This window comes from Poecilia reticulata, chromosome 15 (genome assembly GCF_904066995.2).
Source record: "Poecilia reticulata chromosome 15, P_reticulata-male-v2, whole genome shotgun sequence".
NCBI classification, from domain to species: Eukaryota; Metazoa; Chordata; class Actinopteri; order Cyprinodontiformes; family Poeciliidae; genus Poecilia; species Poecilia reticulata.
Window position 1 is genome coordinate 16,108,380 of NC_088844.1, and position 17,178 is coordinate 16,125,557.

The 17,178-nt window shown below is 39.1% G+C and overlaps 1 protein-coding gene across 1 annotated transcript; it reads right to left on the reverse strand.

Moving 5' to 3' along the window:
- Positions 1 to 3,442: 3,442 nt before the first annotated feature.
- Positions 3,443 to 16,448, reverse strand: xpo5 (exportin 5). Its single transcript, XM_008429562.3, has 33 exons — positions 16,087 to 16,448; positions 15,469 to 15,590; positions 15,316 to 15,388; positions 15,079 to 15,216; positions 13,944 to 14,126; positions 13,840 to 13,866; positions 13,574 to 13,759; positions 12,594 to 12,670; positions 12,462 to 12,506; positions 12,260 to 12,350; positions 12,059 to 12,142; positions 11,808 to 11,933; positions 11,572 to 11,662; positions 11,356 to 11,484; positions 11,023 to 11,138; positions 10,778 to 10,933; positions 10,514 to 10,555; positions 10,315 to 10,404; positions 10,026 to 10,225; positions 9,817 to 9,919; positions 9,521 to 9,702; positions 9,172 to 9,272; positions 8,977 to 9,073; positions 8,740 to 8,876; positions 8,527 to 8,624; positions 8,370 to 8,416; positions 8,059 to 8,168; positions 7,604 to 7,663; positions 7,426 to 7,520; positions 7,214 to 7,321; positions 6,561 to 6,698; positions 5,479 to 5,643; positions 3,443 to 5,256 (listed from the first exon to the last, which is right to left on the reverse strand). The coding sequence occupies exons 1-33, from the start codon at positions 16,186 to 16,188 to the stop codon at positions 5,110 to 5,112; spliced, it is 3,666 nt and encodes a 1,221-aa protein (XP_008427784.1). The 5' UTR covers positions 16,189 to 16,448; the 3' UTR covers positions 3,443 to 5,109.
- Between the last annotated feature and the right edge of the window lie 730 nt (positions 16,449 to 17,178).

Below are 17,178 nucleotides of genomic sequence, written 5' to 3' on the forward strand. Positions count from 1 at the left end.
ACGTATTGTGAGCAGCAGACAGCATAAAAGTTGTCATCAACGAGATCAGGAAGTACCTGAAGAAATTATCTTTTTTTTAAACCCGTTGTTGAGTTTATCCGAAATATATTGCTAAAAAATTAATTATTTAAAAGCAGTTTTGTAACCAACAATTTTCAAAATTATTTTGTGAGATTAGACCAGAACAATTAGCTCTCCTCCAACTCTTCTAAAAAAAAGGTCTCAGGCTTAGCCACCAATTACATTTAAAATATTAAAACGTAGCTCTTTTTAAAATAACTCGAGCAATGTTAGTAATTTTGTTGCAATGGAAGTGGAATGGATTTCAAGACTTTTTTTTTTATCTGCTGTTTTTCTTTTTCTTTTTGTACCAGTGGCTTAAATAAGAACTACATACAAATGCACAAAATGGTATAGGTTTCTGAAAGCACTTCATTTTTTAGTCACTAATTGAAATGTGTCAAGGATGAAATAAACGAAAACAACTAACATCTATAACTTTGTAAAATTACATGAAGTTTAAAAAAAAGTAAAGTGGTAGTAACCTGGCCCCAAAACCTTGCAAACCAAACAGACCAGGAACTGACAAGTTCTACATACCACTTGGTTTAACCTTCATCAGTGTATTGATTAAAATAGATCAGCCAACAGCCGAGCAACTACTCATCCATTATGTAACCGTGTTCTAACACACATCCTGTTGGTGTGAAAAAGAGACTTTACTCATTTTTTGGAAGCGTCAGAATAATTTCTTGCATCCACCAAACAAAGCAACCGAGATCTAATGACTGCGATCTAAGATCAATTGAATTAAACTGAAGTCCTTTTAAAAGTAGAACTTACAGCTGTGTTCAGCAGGAAATGAAAGAATATTTCCAAACCCTCGAAGCTTTGGAAACAGCTGTGCAGCCTTTAGAAAACCACTCAGTACTGAGACTAAAAGAGCTCCAGTTTGCAGGGGAGCACAAAGGACCCAAAGCGTTGGGAGCGTCTGATTTGGAGATAGAAAAAAAAAAAAAAAAAAGGTCATGCTGTCGCGTGAGTCAAGATTTAACTTCTTCCACACTGATTAGAGAATCAGATTAGAGAAAGGGAAATAAACGAAGCGATGTTTGGCATAATCACACATAAAGGTGGTTCAACAAAATAAAGAATTTCTTTCAGACACAAAGTGGGTTTTCATTCGGTATTAGGATGTCACCTACATGGTGGCCAGCAGTGCCAATTTAGCCAGAGACTCCACTTTTTAATCTTTTTGGGAGGAGGCATTGGAAGACAAATACTTGTTTGAGCAAGTCCTGATTAAATGAAAACAGCAAATTCTTGAATATGTACTGATCAAAAACAGAACGTAAAGGATGTAGAATACACACGATACACCCAGAGAAACAATCTAACCTTTAACTTCTGTATATTTATTCAGTGGGGGTAAAAAAAGAAGATCCCAGCTGAGAAATGATGTACAGCAATTATTGGCAACCTAGCAATTCATGAGAAATAAAAATAGCAAGTATTTTTTTTTATTATACATCAGAGAAAAATCTGTCAAATAGCTCTTTATTTGTAATCCATTAATTCTTGCTTCTACAAGATCTAAAAAAATGACACAAGCCAATTTTTCTTGCCCAGTCTTCAAAATGCAAAGGATAAAAAAATAATAAAATAAAATAACACATCATTCAAGTCAGGCAGATGTTGTGATCTACAAAAGTCAGAAAATAGTTTCTTGACTTACAGTTAATACAATTTTAAATAACAGAAGTGACAAGGCTGATCATGGAAATGTATCTTTATGCCCCAGAACTGAGCAAAGGCTTTATGAGGCCCTGAGCAGAAATTCAATTGGGAACAACAAGCCAATTATAATTACTATAGACGTTTATTTTATTTACATGGAGCCATGAGAAAACCAGTTCAGTAGCTGTGCGTATAAAACATGCCCTCATCTCACACAGAACTAATCAAAGTTAACATTATTTAAAAAAAATAATGTTGAAATAATTCTCAAGGGTTTTCACAGTAGGTATGTCCCAGGTGAAGTCATTTTCTAGGGCTATCCGCTCCAAGTAGCAACCTTAGCCCAAACTTCATGCTGGTAAGACTTCAGTCATCTAAACTTAAGCTTGCTATTCACCGGTTGAGGTTCTCGTGACGAGTTAACTAGAAGAAAAATACACTTTCGTAGCATTTGCACAAAATTACTCAGCAGAATTTGCGAAACATGGTCAAGTTACTTTTATTCAAAAGAAGAGTAGCGACTATTCCCCCTGCTGCTGCTAACAAATTATGTTGTAGTGTTTACTTAGATTTTGATGAAGACAGCAATAACAGAACTTTTGGAAAATTCAGTAGTTTTTTGATTGCTTCTTGCACAAAATACACTTTTTATTATTACAGACTAACAAGAATAAAAAGTGACCTGATCAGGAAGACCAAGCTGTCAAGAGAGTGAACTGACATTCCACCTTATTAGCTGTAGTTTTAAAATTATCTCCATCGGTGCAACAAATTATGCTGCTTTAGTTTGTGCTTTAGTTTTCAGTGACTAGAAATATTTCCAGACAAAACTTGCTTTTATTGAAAGCAATAGAAAAATGTTTGACCCTTCTTTCTGTCAGCTGTGTGAAGCAAAAGGTTAAAAGACGAGCACATCCACATTACTCTGTGCTCCACACACAAAGGAAACTCCGGTCTCTCTCTGCACCTTCTCTGGCATATTATTAAAAGCACCGCAGTTTGTCTAAAACAATATGAGCATCTTTGCAGTTTGGGAAAACGTTTTAAAATCTGGACATAACTTTAGCTCATCTTCCGGTTGTGTTTTGTCCACGCACAACTCGCAAAGTGCAGATCTACATTTTATGTGGCAACACATCCAACTACATGTTGGCTTGGATTATTTAGTGATTTATGGCTCTTCACAAGAAGCATGTTCTGCTTAATTAACCTCCTTCATTGTTTTACCTGCTTTTAAAGTTTTTCCTCATTTCCATATTTCACTATGACGAACCAGTCTGACAGTTCATCTGTGTCACCTTTACAAAGCCTTTTTCTTAAAGCTACTTGTATCTAAATGTCACAAATTTACATCACAAAAGCAGTAAACATTTTTAGGTGAAACTTAACATTTATTGAAAACTTCTTCTACAATATAATAAACCTTTTAAAACCTAAAGTTACACACTAAAGAAGATAAAATGGAAAAATTGGTGAGGTTTAAGGATTAGTGCAGGGTGTAGGTATTTCAAGGTTTCGAAGTCCAGATAATTTACTTGTTTCAAGTTGATTGTTTTAACCAACAATATTTACAACGATTTTCAATTATAAACCTATATAAGACTTGCATGTCTTCAATGAGAGAAAATCTGAATTGTTTGTCTAAATGGCAGATGTAAAATCTTGTTTCCCCTTTTTTACAACAAGCAATGTGCAAAGACCCAAATGAGGCAGATCGTTTTGTTTAATGTCACCATGTAGCTCATCTACGCGTCACTGGGGTCTAAATGAAAAGAAACAAACATTTCTAACAATAAACATGTCCAATCTATAGCAAAAATATAAACCACATAACATTTTCAAAATTCCCGTGTTTGTCTTTGTACAGAAAATCTTAGTGTTGAACAGACATTCCCAAAAAAAAGACCATTTGTTCACACACACACATATATATATATATATATGTGTGTATATATATATATAAAGCTGTAAATCCTTTCATTTGTGGGAGAGAAATATTTCTTCAGTCAAACAGTATTTGATATGTAGACCAGTCAAAGTGTATTTTAAGAGGTTCAAGCTGAAACAGCTGCCATATATTTTGGTCTGCATATATAAAACAATAAAAAAAAATTTAAAAAAAAGAGAAAAAAAGGGAATTATGATCTGCTAAAACAGCAACAAACAGCGACCCGATAAATCATGTTAAAACAATCCTTTAAACAACAAAGGAATATAGCGCCTGTTCATAAAAATTATCAAGTAAAAAAAAAAAAAAAAAAAAAGATCAGGTAATGAAAAAATAGGTATGTGTACTTGGAATAAGCTACACATTTGCTGATCCTTAAATAGTTTTATTGTTAAATTATACACAGACCGAAGTGTCTGCTTAGAAGCCTACAGTCAGTGTTTTGGCACATATATCTGTGGAGTATGTGCGCTGCACTTTTCACGCAAATCCAAATAAATGTTGGATCGCTCAAGTTGTTTAGAATAACCAAAGTTAGCTTAGCTGTCTGGCAATGTGTGTTAAACAGCTTCTTCTTCTTGTATGCAAGGTTATATTTACCTTTAACCAAAAAAAATGTAAAAAAAAAAAAAAAAAAAAATCAACACTGTAGCAGTTTATTCAAAGTTTCTTAAAAGTTTTTTCTTCCTATCAAAGAAACGTTGAACCTAAGGTACCACTGATAAAACTCCTTCAGAATCAGAAACCGTGTTAAAGCTCATCCAGTCACAGGAAACACCCGTCACCAGAACCACGCACTACTTCCCCCCCCTTCAGTTTTATCCTAGAATAAATCCTTATTGAATAAATCCCCACAACATATCTGCCAACTCTAAGCTCACATACTTAGTTTTTAACACCAAACACACCCAGCTCTGTGCAAACCGCATAATACAGATCTGTTCCTCTCTGTGTGCCATAAAAAAAGCTCCCTCTGAAACAAACTACTTCAGATTTTGCTTATTTGAGGATTGAAAGATTTTAAACACCTTTTCCTGAATACAAAAGCTGCAGCTGAGCTCATAATGGAGCTCTTCTTAGTGTTTGTGTAGCTTTAGCTTGTTAAAATGATAAAAAAAACCAGAAGTGGCAATAAAGAGAGAAAAATAAAGTCAGATTTGTGGCTTCTTTAAAAAAAAAAATTGTTACTGTGCTCTGAAAAACCCATCAGACAATATGGACTTCTGTTTAATTTGTGTGTCAAAGTTAAATAGTTTGCCGCCGCAAAAAGAAAATTGCGTGTTTGTGCGAGTCCTGCTGAGATGACCCACTGAAAAGCAAGTTGACAGATATGTTGGGCAGCTCCACGCGGCTACAGCTGAGCGTTGTGGAGATGTTAAAACACACAACAAACGTTTCCAGCCAGTAAAGAAGTCCTTTCCCCCCTACAGCGTGTTGCTCTCCTGACTGAAGAGAGCTTCAAGGCCCAGTTGTTCAGTCTCCACTATGTCCTTTTCCGGCTTCGGCTTCTTGAAGAGTGACGGAAGGTTGCGGATGTGGACCTCCTTCCTGAACTGCTGGCAGAGAGCTTTCTGTGGGGGAGAAAAGAAAAAAAAAAAGTTAAAACAAGAACATTTTCATTAGATTGTTTGGCACCATTGAGCTGGGGGAACATTTTCTGCTGCTGAGAACAGAAGATTTACAGCACAGTCAAAATCACACTGCTGATCTCCACTGTGGGGTCGGAGGACGAGAATTTACACCGAGGATTGAAAAGTGAAGCGCTGCTCTCTAGTGGTTAAATGTGGCATTACCCCTATAGTTCCTGCCAGGAGCTTCTTGAACTGGTCTCTCCTTTTCTTCTCTCCAGCCTTCTGGGCGTTGGGATCCACCAGCCTTTGATCGTAGAGGTCCAGAGCGTCAATGCTGATGTTTGGAACTTGGGTCATCACTGCCCGCAGCTCCACGTAGCGAGGCCGCTAACGCAGATGGACAGACAACAGAGACAGGGGTTCAGAGGAGCCTCTGCCGCGGAGGTAAAGACACACTTGTGTAAAGTCGTGATGACACCCCGCTTTGCCGTCACTTGCTGCAGAGGATCACGTTACATTGCTCAGCCAATCAGAGCTGCGGAGGAGCACTGATTGAAGGAGAATTTGAACTTTTGTCTTTGATTACTTCAACAAAGCTCACAGTTTTTACCAAATTCTATAGTCTAAATCTGCTCCTTAGTCGCATCTTTTCGGGGTTGGTACTGCCTCTAGTGGCGTGGGGGTGGTAACACAGCTAATATAATTACATTACTAAATCAGAATACCGCAAAGTATTTTGTGTGTCGGGGGTTTGGGATAAGAAGGGTTCGGTGAAAGCGCATATGCAACTGGGGGGTTCAGTACCTCAAAAAAGGTTAAGAACCACTGCACTAGAGGAACACTATGTTACTGCATTTTAGCCAATAAAATGTTTATTTTCTTATTTAAAACAAAAAAAGCTCATTTAATTATTTGTTTCTTTGCATTTTTTATGTATTTCTAATACTGTATAAAAAAAGCTTTGGTAGATAAAAGAAATAATAAAAATCAGCAAAACGTGCCAATTTATGATAACCGTCAGTATAACTATTAGAATAACCGATTACTAAAATAATTATTAGTTGCAGCCCTAGCAACTAGGCAGCTATTTACGGTTCATAGGAAACTAAATGAAAACAAATAATTGGTGATTTAATTGATATTGAATGTCATGCTCTTTACAAAAATAGATTTGACTGGCTCGAACTTTTCATATCAAATCTAGCTTGCGACTACTCTAAACTTCTGACTTTCTGTCAAAGAAGTTAACTCATGTAAATATGATTCCTATAAACAGGCATGAAGAGCATTGGCGTTAGGCTCACCAGGTTTTCGTAGATGAGCATTGCTAGGTTACAGAGGGGAGTGTTGCAGGCTTCATGTTGTCCGTGAACCTGCAGGGCTCTGAGAACGCTGGTGTAGAACCATGTGACCGCTTCAGGGAGGAGGTTACCTGCTACAACCTGGGGGGAAACGGTCATAAAGAGGAGTCTGGTTGAAGCAAGAAGATGTGGCTCATGTACACCAAACAAGGAGTTATTATCAGAATCATGGAAGTGCTGCAGCTTAATTTAATACAATAGTTTTGGCACTGTTGCTAGGAGGTAACGGAAACATAAATGCATCCAAAACTGCTTCTATTGGCAGACAAGAACGCTGCAACTGAATAATGCAGTCATTAAAAAAACAACAACAACAACAAAAAACAAAACATCTATGCTACAACAACATTTTGTCCCAAAATAGTCTGTAGGACTGTATAGTCTTGGCTTTTCCTTATGTTGTTCAAAGACCACTTAGTTTTTGGGGACTTTTGTGTTTTGAAAATGCAGAATATAAGTTTTAAAAATTCTAAATTTTTTTTTTAAGACGTGGACCATGAGCTGCAACAAGTAGTTTCAGTTGAAGACAAAAAAAATACAATAAAACCCTAAAAAGAAAAACAAAATAAATAAAGCTGCTGCAGTCTGGACTCTACCGGCCGCAGGAGGTTCCAGCAGACCATGGACGCCGTTCGGTGGCAGTTTGTGGTGTCCTTCCAGGACAGTGAGGTGAACGAGAGGGTCAGCAATGACATATACACACTCTGGGAAAGAGGGAAAAAAAAAAGCAAAACATTAAGTTTAGGAGCCCTATTTAAATGTGAACATGGCTTAGATTTGTTTTGTTTTTTTTAAATCTGAAACTGACCTCGTGTTTCATCAAGCATCTTCCAAGCTCACTCAGCTCTTCTGTGGGTTGAGGGGAAGACGCCACCTGCACCGACTCCATCATCACGTCTTCCTCTGCGAGAGCACATTTTTAGCAAAACAATCACATTTTTTTTAACCCCTCACTCGAGATAAGAAAAGTATAACTCCACTTCTACCATCGATTTCCTCCTTAATTGCTGCTGGTTCAGGCCCTTTTCTGGAAATACAGCTTACATCTGAAAGAGAGAGGAAAGAAGATGGGTGTTACGAAGCCGTCATAACTCACGTTCCACTCGGTTGGAGAAAATGCTGATCAGGCAGTTGTGATCTTCCAGCTAGGAAACCAGCTAAGTGATGTTCTCTGGTGTCTGAGCGATCAAAACACCTGCGCAGCGTCGAGTCCGCGGAATTTGATGCGACGCAACCAGAGACAAAATAACACCCGGTTTGTGACGCGCGTCTTAAAATGTGCTAAGAATGTCACAAAGAAGTTTCTGGTGTCGCTTCATGTGAAAAGAAACTCTATAGAGGTGATCCTTATAATCATGATTGCGCTCTTTAAAAAGAAACAAGATAATGACTATTTTTTAAATGTAAAATACGAGCAAAAGCAGTGACTTGTGGGACTTACTGAGCAGATCCAGAACCTCCCTGGTGAGCAGGCGAACCAGCTGCTCCTCCAACATCTCCTGAGTCACAGCGCAGTCCTCGTAGACCGCCCGCTCCTCCTCATCCTCGTCACTGAGAACAGAGAGAGGTCAGTTTGAAAATTAAAACACCGATCCTACGTATTTAGAGCCCAAATGAGGACTTTGCTGAAATGAATCTCTACCGTATTCACAAGTTTCAGAAAATAACCCGCTGCTCCTAATTTAAACAAACATCTGCTGCAACAGCGTGACCGACAGCTGCCTGCCGCCTCATCATTTTACCGCAACTTACTTGACGGACGTCCTCTGGTTGATGACCTGCCACTTTACGTTTAGTCTCTGCGATATAAAGCAAAAGCATCGTCAGGACACGTTGCTGTGAAAATATTTAAAGCTAAATTTTATGCCAAATTAGACAAAAAAACTAAGTTTAAAATCAGGGTTCTGACCTGCAGCATGTAGGTGAACAAAGGCCCCAGCAGAGGGCGCAGCAGACTGTCGTGATACTCTGGAGGACATGAGATCACTAGCTGCTTCAAAAACAGCCGTACACACCAGTCAAGGCAAATCAGTGTTTCTGCACAAAATAAGAGCTTTGCTTTTTGTGTAAATAAAACAAAGCGCATTCAGACAATTTTTTCTTTTTAAATGACAAAGGATATGAATCATTGAGCGGAGTCTGTGGTCAGGCACGTGGTCGAGGGAAGTAAAGGCAGAGCCGATGATTCCTTCAGCCAGACTCTCCACGGTGTAGAAGTCCTGCAGCAGAGCCGGACCCGCGTTACCCAGGATGTGGAAGCTGCAGGGAGGTGGCGGGAGGCAGAATGCGTAAGGATGAGATGGCATCAAGACAAAATATAAAACCGTGCAACAGTTTGTATAGCGATAACAAACCATACCAATTTTCGAACAATGAGTTAAAGAATCCCTGCATGCGATCCAAGAGGCTTTTATGCACCGGAGCGTCATAAATATCCAGAGGAGGCTGTGGGAGACCTGAAAACATTCATTTAGGAGGCTTAATATTTTTGAATGAGTCTTCACTTAGGGCATACAAAAAAAAACAATTAACACATTGAGGCAGCTCTTCTTACCAAGAATTACGAGTTTATCTCCGTCCATCACATCATAGGCTCTGGAGAAAGTCTCACTGAGACGAGCCACGTTCTCTGGCATGAACAAGCTGTTCTGAGTCCTGCAGAAAACATTAAATAAACAAGCTTTACAATAAAACGAATTAAGAGGACATCATTAACATATGTTACTGACAATCACATATTGGTCAAGTAATTTCCAAAATATTTTTTCTTCTTTTTAATATAAATTTTGTAAGTGAGAAAACTTAATATCATAAACAAACTCCATCCGTCCAACTTAGCTGGTTAATCAAAAATCCGCAGTGAAGGTGAGCTGTTGAGGTTATTCACACATTGGCACGCGCACCTTATTAGAGCCAGCAGGTTGGGCAGGAAGGCCAGAAACTGAGCCGCACAGGGGTTTCTGTAGATGGGGGCTCCAGCAGGTGTGCCACCCACCACGAATCCTCCGGCTCTCGCTTCTTCCAGGTCCGCAGGCCATCGCGCACGCTTCACCACGGCAAGCATCGCATACAAACAGAAGCTCAACTAGGAGGAAACACAAGCGAGTGATCGATGAGGATCAAAAACAAAACAACCATCCTTCTAGGCGTAAACGACGTTGGGCAGAGCTGTATTTGTATTTTTTTAAACTCCGCTTACTTGACCCCTGTTAGGTCCAGCTGTATCTCTCGCTTCTCTTTGCTCTGTGAACACTTCATCTGCTCCAACAAACGACAGGAACTTGACAGGATCCCAAAGCACGCTGAAACAAAGGTCAAAGTCAAACATGTTTCAATAATTCTAAAAACAAAAAGAAAAATGTGCAGAATTTTACATAAAAAAAATAAAATAAAAAAAATCACAGCAACCTTGTCATCTCCTCAGAGGTCCACTGTGTGATTATTGGGGCCGTTAGCTCATCTAGAAAAGCCTTTTGCTTGTCAAAGTCTTTAAACTGGTTACTGATGAGTACCAGAGCTTCCATCTGGGAGCATTTCTCCAAGAAAGTCAGCAAGGCTTCATTTGCAAACAACTCTTTGACGTGGTTGTAAAACATGTCGAAGCAAGGCTGCGGAAGAAAAAAAAAAAAAAGGTAACAGCACAAGTTAAAAAAGATGACTCAGGTTGACTTTTTATGTTTTATTAAACATAAATTACCAAGATAAACTGCGGGTAATCCCGGCAAATTTTGATGATAGCCGAGCACGCGTGTCTCCGAACATTCTTCACGGCTCGACTCCGGGGCGCCTGGGGAAAAAAAAAAAAAAAAAAAAAAAAAAAATCGCTGGAATGTTTCATTTACAATTCAGATAAGAGAGATTATGAAAAATTACCCTGCCAAGTGAAAACAACTTACCTTGTTTTCCAAATCAATGTGAAACGTGACGGCTTTGAATAGCTGTGGAGCCAAAACACAGACAGCGAGAGGTAATCAGTAAGAACAAAGAGGCGTGGCTTGAGAATTGTAAAATTAGCTGTAAATGTAGACGAAGGTACATATATAGAAATGTTTATGTGTAAAATACTGAAAAAAATCCTTTAGTGGAAATCAAAAATTTCAAAAGGACACAAAGTTTCTTCTTTTCATGTTTGGATCAAACGGACCAATTTTCAATCGAACCTTGTAGAGAACCTGTGGCACGAACTGTGGCCTGTGGGTGACGAAGGGAAAGAGGGCAGAAATGTTGCTCAGCACACAGGACAGGATGAGCGGGTCTCTGGTTTCGTAGTTCAGCACGCCCTGCAGGAGCTCCATGCTCTGGTCTATCGGCAACTTCTGCGCAGGTCGTAGAAGAACGGTGAGAATACATCACGTTTGCCCCCTTTTTTGTTGTTGTTTCTGTACTGTGATAAACATTTAGTCACCTGCTCATCCATGCTTTTGAAGATCTGATGCATCACACACTCCATGAAGACAGTCAGCGCATCCCACTGAAGGACGGACGGAGACATCAAGGAACACAGACCCTCTGCAGTCTTCGCTGGAGACAAAAGAAAGTTTTCAGAGTAGAAGAGTTAGCTACTAGTGGAAAGAAAATAAGGACACAGACTTATAATTTGACCTCAAAGGAGACTTTATGAAGGCTACAAGTATAAAAATAAAAAAAAACAACCAGCATGTTGCATTTGCTGTGGTGCTACAGATATTACAGAGTCAAAGTTTTTCTGAGCAAAAAAAGGAAACAGTCAAACCCTTACACGTTGTTTCTCCAGGATCAACCGGACTGGCGACCTGGAATCGGAGCCATTCTGCTGCGGTGTGGAAAGCTTCTACCGGAAGGATACGACTTAGCGTCCTCAAAACGTCGCCGTGCTGCGACCGATAAGCTTTAAGACAACGCAAAAGAAATAAACGGCATGGAAACCAACAACGAAATCAAGGAGCCTACGAGACAATGAGTTGATAAAACCTACTGGAAAAGAACGAGTTGAAGTCATCGTCGCTGTCGAAGTCCATTCGTGAGTACACACAACTAGGGCTGTCTTGTTTAGAAGGAAAGCCAGTCTGGAAGGAGACAAATAAAACTTTACGCCATGCTGTGAGAAAGTATTGTCATCCTTTCAACTTTAACACATATCTCACAATATGACCACTGTGTGGTTCGTTTTCTCCATCAGCCCTGTGAACGATCATACAAGGAGACTCTCACCCTAACAAGGTTGGTTGTTGATACTTTGAGGTATTCGAGGGCCATCTCCACAACGACAGGGACTTTTGATAGAGTCTCGTGTCTGAACAAACTGGCCCATGTTGACACAGTGCAAGATTTTAAAAACTGCAGAATATAAAATGAGAGGGGGGGAAACAAAAACAAAAACACATCAGCTCAAGCACAACCTTTAAAAAGAAAATTTCAGCAACATTCAAGCGTTAGCCCTGCGATAATTAGCAGTAACTAACCTGACTGGAATGTGTAGTAAAGGCTAATAAGGCTTCGGTGTACTTGCTGAGATTTGGAGGAACTTCAACCTCTGAACACGGACCCTGTGGGGAGACGGGGGGGGGGGGAGCATCATTTCAGACGGCGGTGTGATCAAAGCGCACGCTAAACGGAGAGGACAACACTCGTACATGTGTGACCACACAGGGGGAAAAACTCACCACTAACGAGCAGAGCTGGAATCCTAGAGCGCAAAGGACCTGACAGAGCCGCTTCAGGAAAACGTAGCGCCGCTCCACCACCTCCACTTCTCTGAAAGCGCAACAAGCACCGTGACGCACACTGTAGCTTGACGTCAAGAGTAAATAAAAACAACCGACTCATTTTTTATTTTTACAAGGATAGACATGTGACAGAACTCACTGTGGTTTGGAGGAATTTGGACATATCGCTAAACCATCTGCGGATCTGGACACAGATACAGGATATTAAAGTATGTGTTATAAAACGATGCCTTCAGTATAATCGGGAGAACGAAGCAGCGGCTTCACTCACTGGGCTGCGGACAGGATGTACTCGATGGCCACGTCGTTAAACAGCAGCATGAAGGGTTTCCTCTCCTCCAGTTTGCCCTGCAGGAGAACACCATAAAAACTATAAGTACGTTCCACTTGTTCACCTGATTGCAAGTTATGACACAAATATCTTTTCAGCTTATTGAATAAGAGCAAGAGTTCAGCGATGCAGAACAAATTAAATCTGGTCCTTCAAACAGTTTCCTATCAAAAACTCTGCTAAACTGGGAACAGTGTTGGTGTAATTCCAGAAAGCGCTCATAATTAGGTATTGCTTCGTAAAACCAAGGCATGCAAAGCGTCTCAGCTACTTCTATCTCTTTCACCGTCTCGTCATTCCAGTGTTTAGAGACGACATCATAATTTTATGGCATAAGAAAAAGGTCCCACATATTAGCAACATTATTAATGTCTAATATTCCTTTTAGAAAGATGTACTGTGACTTTTTCCTCTAATTGTACCAGAAGCTGTACGGGCAAGTAATAAAAAGGAATAAAATATTACTGACTGAATGATTTTTATTTTAGCAGCCTGATAAACTTATTGTTGTTCTCCATGTCAAATTAGGCATTAATTGTTTGCAGACATTTCTGTGTTGGAAAATCCCGAATGGATGTTGTAAAGTCTGAAAAATAATCGCTCCTTTAAAATAAACAGGACTTTCCTCCACTTGGATGTCCTGTTATTAGATTTCAGAGAATCTGTCAGGGCTAATTGTTTTTGTTACTCAATATAATGTTTTTTTCCCCAAACCTTCAATTTATTATGAAGAACCAGTTGGTTTCAAAAATGAAATCAGGGAATACCAAATGTCTTTCAGAGTAATAACGATCTTAAATCGTTGTCAAACACTGTAAGGCTGCTGGCCAGAATTACTACGAAGGTGTCCTTTATAAAGAAAATTATAAAGGACGACTAATAAAACGGATGAATCTCCAGGCAGTTTTTCCGCAACTCACCTTCCGGCTTAAAGCAATAAGCAGGCACTCTGAAGCCTCTAGCTGCAGCTCGGGTTCACTCAGCAGCAGACACAGCATCTCCAGCAGCTGACAGTTCCTGGAAGTGATGTGCACCAGTGTCACCCAATCTACGTAGCCTGCGAGCGTATTGAGCGTGGCCACGGCCACTCTGCAGTGAGCTTTGGCCTGTGTGCAGGTAAAATGTTAAAAATAGACAAATGAGTACATTGCGAGGTGGGAAATGAATGAGGGGTTTTTGTAAATACCTTCAGTTCAAGTCCTGGTTCCTCCTTCTGGAGAAACAAAGCAAAACTGTTTAAAACTGCTGCTTTTTGGAGACCTAAAATAATCCAGTCGAGGCTTTACTGACCAATTTGCGGTAGTCCTCAACATTGATATGCAGAATGGCCAACAAGAAACTGAAGATGCTGTCCATGTTCTGGGTGAGTGTCTGTTGAATGTCTCTACGCCGCTGTGAGGGCAAAGTCTGGAAGGTGATCACGTCCTCTGCCAGCCTCAAGAGGATCAGCATGACCAGCTCGGTCTGCGCCTCCTACCACAAACATCCATTTTTACTTCATTTAGTATAAAGAAATTATTAATTTTCTCAAAAATGAAAAAAAGAGGGTCATTTATCATAACTTTTACTTTAAGAACTCTAGAAACGTCATGAACAAAAATTAAAAAAGATGAACACAGTCTCATGTCATAGCCACGAACATCAATGTATTTTATGAGATAGACCAAAACAAAATAGTGCACAGCTGCAAAGTGAGAGCAAATATATGCATAACAGGATATTTTACAGCTTTCTTTCAACAGTGCAGCTTTTCCTATATTATATGGGTCAGATTTGTGATAACTAAACTCTCTTAGTAATAATCTCTATGGCTAGCCAGTCAGTTTTTATGGCAGATTCTCATGTCTGGGTAGGCTTGCAACTGTGCCACACTTATTGCATTCGCATGTGATGGAAATGAAGCAGTACTCTGTGGCATGTTTAAAGCTGGTATATTAGCTAGTATATTGTTTTATAACCCAACCCTGCTTTAAACTTCTTTCGTTACCCATCTGCTGTGTTCCTTTTGTCTTTATGATACCGTTTGCTCACTAGTGTCCCCTAACAAAGCTCTGAAGTCTTCTCAGAACAGCAGTCTTTATGACAGTGTCATATTAAAAATGAATAAATGTAAATGCACGCTACACTTTTCAGATTTTTTTAAAGTACAATTCTTTCTTTTCACTTCATAGCTACAGCCTACTAGGTATTGGTGAATATAATAAAACGTGTGATTTAAACATGGCCAATAACGTCAGTGAAAAATTTTTTGAGCTCACTTTATTTGTTAAACAAATAAAGTGAGCTCATGTTTGGGTAGTGAAGCGCGGTGAGTATGACTAACTGGAATATATTTGCTTGCAAACCATTACGTAACCCTATTCAAACTAAAATGACACTGGATAAGGAAGCATGCTACACTTACTGCAGTGTTTATGCCACTCACCCCTTGGCTAGAGAGAGACTCCATCTCTTTCAGCATGTCTGGCCAATGCTGAGGCCATTCTCTTTTAATCATTTCCACCACAATCCGAGATAGGGCATCTTTGACGTGGCTCTCTTCCTCCAGGATAGAATGGGTGCCCTAATGAAACACGGTGACAGCCGTCAAACACAAATTGGGTGGTGTTCATCTGATCTAAATGAGGTGGTTATTTTACTATCCTTTTACTTTCACACCTACAGTTGCTAGCAGCTGCATGGCACACTCCTTCAGCTGGACCTTTTCTTGCTGCTGCATGTTGTTCCATCGAAACCTGGGAGAAAAATAAAATGGATCGTCACACCACACTGCTTTTATCATATTATGATTTTAAGTACCACGTAGTAGACTTACTTGATGACCTGCTCCAGTATCTGCAAGCCAAAGTGTCTGACTACAGCCGGCTGACTTTTGTCTGCTAAGCGAAGGCCACATGGGACACAAAGGGTGCTTGTCTCTTTAAATTCTTCACAAAACTGTTCAGAGAAATACGTCGGATTACTTTACAGCGAATTTATACCAACTAAATGTTAAAAGTGCAATTAAATTACACCTGAATGAACATGCAGCCAGGTACACGTGTTAGGCATAAAATCAACAGCTCGCTCTAAGCGAATAAAAGAAGTCCGAGCTATTTAATAAATAAATGATCGGTGGACAACACATGGAGAGTTGATTTGATTAAATTAAGTTTTCGTTTCCTTGTTCCAAGGTCTAATTTGTTATTCGTGTGAATGAGTGAACATGAGTCAACTATTCATTTATTCATACTAGGCTAGCTTCCCCAACATGTTAACTTTTTAACATCTAATTCGGTACGACTGAAAAGACGTTTCCAAGCAACTGTTACAAAAAAGTACTGAATAATAGAAGCAGTTTATTTATAGTTTACGGTCACATCATTACAATCTCCTGTTCGTCACAATAAATGACAAGGTAAGCTAACTAGCTAGCAATTGGTAATAGTGCTACCTTCAGGGCCTCCAGACGGTAAATCTGGCTGGTTTCTGCGTCCATCATCACCATCACGGCTTTTATAAGCTGATCACACATGGCGGCCACCTGCTCAGCCATGACTTCAGGTAGCGTCTGTCACACCGTTAAGACGAAAGCAAGCAACTCCCTTATGCAAAGCGCCGCTCTACCGTGGGTAACGTGCAGGCAGGGAAACACCGACGTCGGCCAACGTGCGCGAAGAGCGAAGCTGGGGTAAATTCGAGCCGCTTGGCTTGCCGTTAAAGCGGAATTCTGGGAGTTGTAGTCCTCTTTCCTTCTTTATGTCCTACTTTCCTTCTTTATATTTATGATATCCATGTTTAGTTGTTTCATTATGAATTTGATCATTTTGTTTAGATTTAAGAAATAAGATTTTTTTATTTATGTATTATTTTATTTGTATGTATTTTTTTAGTTTTATTGAAATCACTTTGTCTTTATTCTTTATCTAATTACATATTTCTTTGATGTTGCCCCTCTATAGCCCTGTCATTGCAAGTACCTCAATCAAAATTATATATTTGATCAATTCATATATTTAATTATTTAACTTCTTAATTTATTTTTATTTTAATCACATACATTTTTAAGTAAATTGCTGTCATTCATTTGTGGAATTACTTATTTCTACTAAAGATAGTGTCAGTGAGTGGGACTAGTTCGAAGACTAATCAGTCAATGGGTTCAATATGACAAGCCATAGACAAATCAAATATTTCATGGTGGACTGGTGGATTTTTACCTTTTTTTTTTTAGAATTTCATGTAGGATCAATACAAGTTTTAATAGATAATTTATTCTTTTATTGATTTAATTCCAAGCAGTAAAAAGTATTTTATTCAATATTATCCATATAGTACATGACAAATTAACTTGATTAAATAATTTGAATTTAACGTTCTAGTTTTAGTTAAATCATCTACTAATGACTTACTTACTGGATTTTAGCAGTTTTGACTCTATAGCGTTCAACGTTAGACAATGTTTTTGCATGTCAGGCTCCCACACACTTCAATTTTGCATTCTATAGTCGTCACTTCAAGAGAGCAAAACCTTTCGCTATTTTCC